General features: G+C 33.3%; 1 protein-coding gene across 1 annotated transcript; it reads right to left on the reverse strand.

Annotated features, from left to right (window-relative positions):
• Positions 1-6: 6 nt before the first annotated feature.
• Positions 7-10,505, reverse strand: LOC134262252 (uncharacterized; the record flags this gene model as incomplete). The annotated part of the gene is made up of 12 exons (XM_062744629.1): positions 10,426-10,505; positions 9,684-9,956; positions 7,878-8,180; positions 6,594-6,857; positions 6,000-6,308; positions 4,744-4,791; positions 4,277-4,621; positions 3,686-4,000; positions 2,076-2,372; positions 1,800-1,880; positions 249-434; positions 7-156 (listed from the first exon to the last, which is right to left on the reverse strand). Coding segments are annotated over exons 1-12 (2,599 nt in total), but the record flags the coding sequence as incomplete, so codon positions are not given.
• Positions 10,506-10,893: the final 388 nt, after the last annotated feature.

The raw sequence follows: 10,893 nt of genomic DNA on the forward strand, positions 1-10,893 counted from the left end.
GAAGCGTGGTGGGGGTCTTCAGTGACATAAAGGACTTGTCCGCCGATTCTGCCTTCCATTCCTGTGTTGTTACTAGAGACGGCTCAGTTGAGAAAGAGTAGGCAAAGCCAGAGTAAGTGGTTCCAAAGTCTATAGCTACCACCACATCTTTCTCCTCTACAAAATGGATGTAAGATATAGGTCAATGTGGGATTAAAAACATGTAATACAATTATTAAAATACTGTACATTTAGAAACTATTGTTTACTTGGCTTTGATTCATTTGGATCCACCAGGAATGACTTGGACACAAATTTCTTTTCAGACAATGCTTTGTCTCCCTTGGGTAAAAATGGCAGGTGCTTTCTATCCGTTTTTGATGGCTGTGGCTCTTCTTCTTTGGATCTGATTATTTTTTCTAAGGAACTCGATTCCTTGCTTTGTACATCTGTCACTAAGTGAAAATGAAATGTACTTTTATTCTTTTTGTCCCATAACTGATCTTATATCTTGTTTCATATTATCATTATCACACTGTATACCAGGTACATGTATTTTTAGTGAGGTGCTAACTTTGGCACCTCAGAGATGAAAAAACAGGTATACTAATATCACAAATATTATTTTAATATCACTGTACATATTAATAATAACTGCCTGCAAATTCATTTACTGTCTCAAAGAAAATGTGGACAAAGTAAGACAGGATCTGTATATAAAGTAAATGTTTAACAGCATTTATTTTCTTTTTATCAGTTTTAACAAATCTGTGAGCCAATGCTCACTAGTAATACCCCCTGCTCTGATGTAAATAAACAACTATCATGTTAATTTACACAAGTTCAATTACAGGCAGATGCACAGAAAAGTTTGAAGTTGACATCAGATTCGTTTCAAAATTAATCCAACCATATGGCTTGCCTCAACAAAGAGTGTACTAAAATTAAGCATCTGCTATGAATAGTTAATGAGAAAAATGCAACGAAAATTTGTTATGTATCAAACGGACAGACACAAAGACAAACAGGAAGTTGACATCGGGTTTGAACAAAAATGAATCCCAACGTATGGCATGCCTCAGATAAGATTGTGTTAAAATTTCAAGCATCTGCGATTAGTTGCTGAGAAAACAAGCATCTACATTAAGTAGTTGCTGAGAAAACTGCGACGAAAATTTGTTATGTATGAAACGGACAGACACACAGACAAACAGGATGTTGACATCAGATATGAATAAAAATGAATCCCACCATATGGCATGCCTCAGAAAAGATTGTGTTAAAATTTCAAGCATCTACGATGAGTGGTTGCTGAGAAAACTGCGACGAAAATTTGTTATGTATGAAACAGAAGGACGTACAGACAAAGAGGAAGCTGACATCGGATTTTAACAAAAATTTATCCCAACATATGGCATGCTTCAGAGAAGATTGTTTTTAAAATTTCAAGCATCTTTGATGAGTAATTGCTGAGAAAACTGCGACAAAAATTTGTTATGTATGAAACGGACAGATGTACAAACAAACAGGAAGTTGACATCGGATTTAAACAAAAATGTATCCCACCATATAGCATGCCTCAGAGAAGATTGTGTTAAAATTTCAAGCATCTGTGATGAGTAGTTGCTGAGAAAACTGCAACGAAAATTTGTTACGGACGGACACACGGACAGACAGACACACAAGGGTAAAACAGTATTCCCCCCTCTCCTTCGGAGCGGGGGTATAAAAATACTCAATGTTGAGGTCATTGTATAAACAAAATATTGGGTTTTAATGTCAATTTAATAATTCAAACTTAACTGGTATTTCAAACTTACCCTTATTGGTATGAATAATGTATCTACTTTTAAAAAGCTGATCTCCTTTAAGTGGTTCAGATGGAGTTTTGTAACTGGTAACTAAAAAGAGAGATTGGATTTCTTAATAAATACCATTAGGTGACATTCTGTGTAGAGCTGGTCCATGTCTGATAACATTAAAATCAACAAGAAGTTGCTTATGCTAATACAGTGATGATTATTGGACAAACAATCAGAAAAGTAACCTTTACTATTGTGTCACCAGCTTTTGAAAACAAAAAACATCGTAAATACCTGGAGCATCTAATTTAGGTCTTCTCCTCTTCTCCATTTGAGAGGGCTTTAAAAATTGTTCCATAGAACTTCGCTTCAAAACCTCTTTAAATTCTATGACAAAATCATCATTTTCCAAGACAAACATGAGAAAATCATAAACTCTTTGTTTTCTTGATTTTCCTGAACTGGCCAGAAAACCACTCAATATTTCCTTCTGTATATGTGGAAACTTCTCAAATGTCTCATGGATAATACTGGACTCAATCTCATCTTGTATTTCATTAAAATGATCTAAAACCACTCTTCTGATATTTTCTGAAAGAAAATAAAATGCTTCAAGACAAAATGAAACAAATTCAGAATATAAGGATCATCCACTTTTGGGGACATTTTGGCTGGGGTGCAATGATTTATGACATATTGTCTGTTCATCAACCTAATATTTCAGTTTATTTTTGAAGTACCAGGTATTATGTGCACAGTTATAGCCAAAATAAAAGACATTGATATCTGTTATTGATCTATCAATGGAGACCTATGAAAGGTGTCTTACTTATATGGTCCCAAGACTGGTAAAAATTAACTATAAATTAATTAAGGTAGGATTCTTCTCATATTTCTAATATTTAAAAATTAATGAAATTTTCACAGAATCAAGAAGACAACATCAGTAAGTGATAGTATCAGTGAAATTAAATTTGACCGTTTTATATTAGAAGCAACGTCAGGTCAAGTATATTATCTATATCCTTGACATTAAGAATAAAAAATAACTGTTGCTAATCATGCGATACCAACTTCTATTTCAAAAGTTTAATGATTGTTCTTTTTGCATAAAAACATATTACTATATCAGGTCTACAGCATGATATTACCAAATTTACATAAATAATCTAACTTAACTGGATATTGGCTAATCCGAATTTTCTCTGTTTTTCTTATTTTTAGGATATATTAGTTATTTTCATATGCTTCCTATATTTAACTTTTTCTTATTTTCACACATAATAAAGTAGTCTTATAAATGTACAAAATGATACCAAAACAAAAAGTTTTGATAATTTACCAAGAGAGAAAAAATACTTTTTATGGATTTTTGGCTCAAATCTGCAATTTGATAGGAAGCGTTTAAACGCTAACAAAGTTCTAGTTTGTTTGAAAAATCATATTTATTTGATATATTTTGAAAGTTTAGTCCCTCATTATTAATTTAATTTACATTTGGAAATGTCTCAAAGTCTTTGATTGTGTAAAAATTACACCAAAATTCATTGTTCTATTATAATTTTGAGAGGCAGAAAAAAAGATATTTTCATACGCCACCATTCCACCAAAAATATAGTCCCTGCTAGTTTTCAAACACAGTTTACCATTTCTATTTAAAGCTGTACAATTGTGATGAGGAAAGAAAAATATGGTATTTTAAATTCCTTACACCGCAATATATAAGACATATAAGCAAATATACTTTAAATGTTTCATCCAGTCAGAAACCAGAGAAGAATCCTACCTTTTAAAATATCTAGTAATGAAATTTGTAATGTTTATATATAACATCTGGATAGACATTAAAAGAAGTACCGGGTATCAAAGTTCACACAAATCTATCCCCATGTTATAATACAAACCTGCTTCTTTGTGAATATCCTCTACCTTGCTAACATCAACAAGACTAGCAAGATCCTTTCTATCCATAAACAGCAGAAACTCCGAAAAAGATTTCATCTTGTCATCGGGAAAACCAATAATGATATGTAGGGCTTCCTCTATCTTTCTCTTCCTGCCTTTAGCTTCATCGATCTTTTTTCTATCAGATTCGTTGAAAAGTTCTCTTTTCATGAAATAGGTGACCATCTGAGAGGGTTCCAATTCATCAGTAAAAATATGCCATTGTTCCCTTATTTTTCTGCACATCACATCTTCAGGTTTTCTTGATCGAATTTCTAAATTTAAAAGAAGCAAAGAAATTTATATTAATGTAAGTTATTTGCTCAAATGATAGAATAGCTCTTTTTAATATCATGAACCTCAGGATGTCACAATCCTACTTTTTCAGTTGATGGGCTCTTGGGACACAGGATACATTGACCCAGTTTATCTCTGCAATGCTAAGCCCTTGAGTCTATTGTTTTGGATAACTGTCATAGCTAATTAGCTATAACTCTAAAATAAACATAAAAAAGTTTGGGGAAAAATTATCATAAGATTTAAATCATTACCCTTTTCTTCCTGATTTAAATCTTTTCTTGAGACTTCCACATTCAGGGTTTGACCATCGAGTTTTTCTGTTCCTATCCGCATTAACAAGGACTCCACCACGGATTGTATCCGAGCTCCACCCTCAGCCACAAAGTCATCTATGGCAGCATCGGTCAAAGGTCGTAGGTGAATGATAATTGATCCTGAGGTAGCATTTTTCACTGCCATGTGTGTTTCATTCGTAAGTTGGATTCTCACATTGGGATTATCATTGATGACTGTAACAACTTTAATGAGTTCCTGGGAGTTGGGGTCCCGCTCCTCTTGTACCTTGACATAAATATGTAAGGGTCCACCTGGAAAATCTATAAATAAAAATATTATTTCAAATCTTTGTCTCAAATGTCAAATGAATTTAAAATTTTAATTTAGTAACTTACAGTGACAGTAAAATAATATGCATTCTAAAATTCTGTGCCAGCTTTACCTGCAATTTGAGGATTTCCTACTGCCTCAAGTCTGATTGCTGGATTTTCTACAATACAATTTATACATAAAATAATTTTCTAAGTTCTAATTCTTTGAACTTTTTTTTCTACTTGTTAAATATTTTATTGTAAAATGCTAAAAATGTAGTTGAATTAGAGGTACTGTATAGGGGGAAAATAACTCGCGGTGTTAATATTCGCTTTATTCACGGTGTAAATAAATCTGTGAATTCAAGAAACAGTGAATAAATTTTCAATAATCTCCAGGAAATTTGAGAAAAGACAACGATAGGGCTATAAACATGTATGCGCAGTACATGGTCATTCCGGCCGGTAATTACGAGTAGTACTTGTCATTCAGTTAATTTAATTATCACTCTTTACTTAAATTCAAATCGGCAGATAATAACATGTATTTGTTAAACAAGCTGTTTTAATAGCCAACGCTACGTTTCATCAATCAAAACACGTGGGTTTTGATTATCCGTGCGTAACTAATGTTAGGTATACCACGTGTATTTGTTACAGTAACTGCTTTATCATGCATGCAAATGAGTTTTCATCGAAATTTTGCTTTTTAAAAATCAATCCAATAACTATAGAACTTACTGAAGATGTGGAAGGATATTTCGTCGACCTTTCCAACATTAACACATTCATTACCATCCAGTGCTTATTCGTTGCGTTGTATCGAAGATCTGAGGGTGTACACGCACTCGTTGTAATAGCATACAGGAAAGACATTTGATGTTTAGTGTCAAGGACTTTTGATAACTGTACTTGTTTTAATTAATCGTCAATTTTTTTATATCAAATCTAAATCATTTTATTTAAGCCTACCCCGTTGTTCGTGAAATAAAGTCATAACGCTGATCAATATCGTTTACATGTAGCTATGATATGGATAAACGGATATAGACAAGGGAGGTAACTTTTATTATGTACCAATTCCGCGAATTCAAGAAACCGCGATTGTGTCAGATGAGAGAAAAACGTGAAAATCACAACCAGTGAAATTAATCCCCTATACAGTAATCATATTTAATAGAATCTAAGATGATCTAATGTGCTGATTCTTCATGGCACCTTAATTATGTACACTCTATTAGATAACAAAAAAAAATACATGCAGAAGATAATTTCCAATAACATCAATGTATGATTACAGCTAAATCAATGGCTCATGACGTTTTTGTGTTAAATTTTGAGTGTTCTAATATATGCCAACTGTAAATTAAAAGATATTCATAATTACGTGAAGTTATGTCTTCTTCCTCATCACTTGTTTTAATGAGTTCCTCGAAGTCCACACCGGTAACTTGAAGCGCGTAAGCGAAACTGTCCAGTACCTCTTGCGACACTTTTTGAATGATGCGAGACAGTAAATTTTCTGCTTTCATTCTGCGACTTGAAGTTTCTTCCAATGCATCATGTTCATATGGAGACAGAGCTCCTTCCTCTAAGAGTACGTCACTTAAATCACTGGGCTGGAGTTCAGATTTTAGCTGATTCTTGTAACGTTTTATCTCTGATTCAAGGATTCGTCTCTTGATTGGGTTTCGTCCTACCCAATGAAAATAAAAATTGGATAAAATAACGAGTGAAGGATTAATTTGCATCAAAAAATTTTTGAAAAAGTTAAAGATCTCAAAAGGAAAACTGTATAAGCCCTTTTTGATATACATGTAGTACAAATTACTTGTAGTGCTCCAATTCCTTAAGTACTGTGACGTTTTTTGTTTTTTTTTTAAATCTAAGGATGCAACTAAGTTCAGTGTAATCTGTACCTAGAAACATGAACAAACACTTTTGCAGTCGAGTGGGAATTGTAAATGTTCATTGCTCATACCTTTTCGTTTTCTCTCCTTCCATTTATTGAGTGCTGTATGAAACGTATGTTCCTCTGTATCTTCCAAATATTTCAGAAGGCTGTAACATCCCCTCTCTTTGGATTTCATTGCACTTTTTACCAGCATGCCCCGCTCTTTTGTACTTTCTTGGGTAGGCTTGGATTGAATGATTCCTGCTGCATAAAGATGTGCAGATGTCATCTCAAAATGGAGATCTCGTCTAATTCCTCGGAAATTTAAGGTTACACACTCCAAACATGTCCCTAGAAAATGATGTTAAATCTTATACATGTTGTCTTAAAAATTTTCGAAGAAGTCCATGAACCTTAACTGTTGCCTTGCTATCATACAGTAACTTTATTTGGAGACATACTGTACGTTGCTTTCATAACTTTTACAACACATTATTTTCCCCATTTACAGTTAATAGTACAGTGTATTCTTATTACCTCTTACAGTATATACAAACTTATAAAATTTTCATAATGCCTCTGATGGTCTCAAGAATTGTGGTATGAACAAACTTGCATAGGGGTGTTCAAATACAAGTGTATTATTTTTTTATTCATTATCTTGCTGTTTTAACAAAAGAAATGTTTCACTCAGAAAAGCCCACTTTACGCTTTAAAACCATAAAACCAAACCCATGGCACACCAAATTCACAAAAATGAGATAATCATAGTTTCACAATCGATAAACTAGGTTTATCGGTTGTAAACTATAGTTTACGGACTGTAAACTATAGTTTACGGACTGTAAGCTATAGTTAACAACGTTTATCTATATTTTACATCTGTAAACCATAGTTAACGTGATAATCTATGTTTCACAACCGTAAACTATACTAAACACTGAAAACAATCATTTGCGATTGCAAAACATAGATTATCTGATAAATACAGTTTCACGATTTGTAAACTATAGTTTACAAACCGTTAACTATAGTTAACGATCTGATAAATATAGTTTGACGATTTGTGAAACTATGATTAACAACTCTTAACTATAGTTTACGATTGTAAACTATAGTTTACAAACGTGAATTTATGTTTATCAATAAAATCTATTGTTAACGCATATTACAGACAGATAAACTTAGATTATCATTCGTAAACTATAGTTAACAACTGTTAAATATAGTTTTACAGATGAAAACTATACTTAACGAATCGTTAACTATAGTTTACGGTTTGTAAGCTATAGTTTACAGTCGAAAAACCTAGTTTATCAAATGTGAAACTAGGTTTATCTCATTTTTGTGAATTTGGCGTGCCATACAAACCTTTTTCTGTTTCTCGTGCTTGGTTCTGAAGGACCTCCAATATACGCTGTTGTTTTGTGATCTCTAATCCATGGACAAAAACTTTCAAGCACTCTTCAGACTTGTTCTCTAAATTTTTCAGTATTTTCTTCACTTTTTCGATCCTTTTACATTCATAATCTATTTCATCATGGGTGTCTATGTCAAAAACTTTTTCTTGAAACAGGAAATCAGAAATGCTGGATGGCTCCAGTTCCACCAAAAGAGTTTCATGTTTACTCTTTAGCTGGTTTTTGTTTAAGGTTACTGTACTTTCAACTGTCACTGTAAATAACCATAAATAATGATAAACAAGAGGCCCAGGGGCCACATCGCTCACCTGAGCAAATCAGCTAGGAAAAAGCACAAATGAGATCAGAACTGAAAAGTTTACTGAAGGGGGGGGGGGCTTGAATTTAAAACTACTTGAGAATGCCTTCATATTAATACAGCATATTACTTTGCTGCTCTTGATAAAAAGATTTTTTTTAAACATTTCCTTCCTATAGATATAACTTCATAAGAATTTGAATTTAATTCCCCATTGTTTCCATCCCTACCCCAAAGGGCCATGATTTGAATGAATTTAAATCAGGATTTGAACAAACTTAATTCTACACTACCCGAAGATGCTTCTATATAAATACTAGTATCACTAATCATGGCTTTGCTATTCTTGAGAAAAAGAGTTTTTTAAATATTATGTATTTTAGTGTAAAACTTGGATCTCCCATTGTGACCCCACTCTATCCCTGGGGGTTATAATTTGAACAAACTATAATCTAAACTACCTGAGAATGATTCCATATAAATATCACTAATGATGGCTTTGAAGCACTTGAGAAGACAAATTTTAAAGATTTCCCTATCTAGTCCTATGTAAAACTTTGATCTGCAATTTTGGCTCCATCCTACCCCTGGGGGTCATGACTTGAACAAGCCTGAGCCTACACTACCTTGAGGATGATTTCACATGAGTTTCATTTTTCCTGGCCCAGTGGTTCTTGAGACGAAGATTTTTAAGATTTTTCCTATATATTCCTATGTAAAAATTTGATTGGCCATTGTGGCCCCACCCTACCCCCGGGGGTCATGATTTGAACAAACTTGAATCTACACTACCTGAGGATGATTCCACATGAGTTTCATCTTTCCTGGCCCAGTGGTTCTTGAGATGAAGATTTTTAAAGATTTTTCCTATATATTCCTATGTAAAACTTTGATCGGCCATTGTGGCCCCACCCTACCCCCGGGGGTCATGATTTGAACAAACTTGAATCTACACTACCTGAGGATGCTTCCATATGAGTTTCATCTTTCCTGGCCCAGTGGTTCTTGAGAAGAAGATTTTTAAAAGATGCCATTAATTTTTCATTAATTCATAATTACATGTATCTCCCCTTGGAAGAGGGCATGGCCCTTCATTTGTACAAACTTGAATGCCCTTCACCTAAGGATAGTTTGTGGCAGGTTTGGTTGAAATTGGCCCAGTAGTTCTTGAGGAGAAGGTGAAAATGTGAAAAGTTTATGACGACAACGACGACGACAACAACGACTACAACGACGACAGACAACGGACAAATTTTGATCAGAAAAGCTCACTTGAGCCTTCCGCTCAGGTGAGCTAAAAAGAAAGAAAACAGAAATTCATTTTATTTAACCAAGACTCAAATCAGTCAAAGATTACTTCATTATTCTTGTCCACCACTTGTCTCTACAGATCTTTACAATCTGAATAGCCCATTGCTGGGTCAATTTAACAACACTCAGACTCAGTATAAGACTCACTATAATCTCTTCTTCGAACTTCTTCCAACTTTTGAAAGATTCCATAGTCCGGATTTTTTAAGACTTCCAGAAAATTTCTACATGCTTCTTCTCCTTTAGTAATGACATGTTTAAGTAGTTTGCCGATCTTCCTTTCGTTAAAATCTTTAAAATCTACTTTTTCCTCATCACTAAGTACAGAACACTGAAGTAGTTCATCCAACAGCAGTCCATGAGTGATAAGGTTTTCTTTGATGGACAAGAATGACCTCCTAATTACATCCTTTGGGTCATCTGTAATTAAAATCAACCCACTGAAAAAATCAACACAAGATTCAAACCTGTATAAATTGATTTCTTTTAAACATTTGCAGATAATTCCAATAACCATTAAAAAGAAATTAGATACAGTTTTATTTCAAATGACAGAAATATCATTAATTTATCACAAATAAAAAAAAAAACATCCTCAGCATTTTTTTCTAATTCTTGATGTAGGCTACAAAACAGTTACAGTTTCTGTATTTTTTGGCAAATCAAGACTTTAAATTATATTGATTCTGATCATTATATGTCATGGGCACAGTTTTGTTGGGAAATATATTTTTTCCTTATATACATGTAGTATCATTAGAAAAACTGAAAAATAAAATTTTTAGCACAAAGAAATAAACTGGATTAAAAAAAAATTTACATGACAACTACCTGTGTTAGCTGAAAGTCAGATCTCAGCAATATAGAATGAAAAAAGATTTAATGTTACCTCCCACATCACCTCCTCCCTCAGCCATGACTTTTGATTATCCCATCTACGACAGTTTGCAAACCCTAAAAAATTATTATTTAATTTGACAAATAAACTTAAACATAGTCAATCGGAAATAAATCTGGTACAAAAATATTTACTTGTTGACTTATCCAAATAAAAAGGTAGGTCACAAAAAATTAGCACATAGTATAAAAATATTTGCTAATACCTTTGTTTAAAAATGATTTGCTGACCAGCTAAATACGCAAAAAGTCTAACATTTCTATGTTTTACCGAGCTGTCAGCGGTCATAAAAATATATATGTTTGACCACTGAGTGAGTTGTTGGACCTGTCAATAACATCTTGAATCACTTAAAAGTAGGGATGTCAAATCAGTCAATTTTAAATACTCGGTTACTCGGACGTTTTTCCGATCGAGTACCCGGGTACTCGGTAAAAGTGTAAATAAATATGAAAATTG

Source organism: Saccostrea cucullata, unplaced genomic scaffold, assembly GCF_032062105.1.
Source record: "Saccostrea cucullata isolate Sc308-1 unplaced genomic scaffold, CSIRO_AGI_Scuc_v1 ctg15462, whole genome shotgun sequence".
Taxonomy (NCBI): Eukaryota; Metazoa; Mollusca; class Bivalvia; order Ostreida; family Ostreidae; genus Saccostrea; species Saccostrea cuccullata.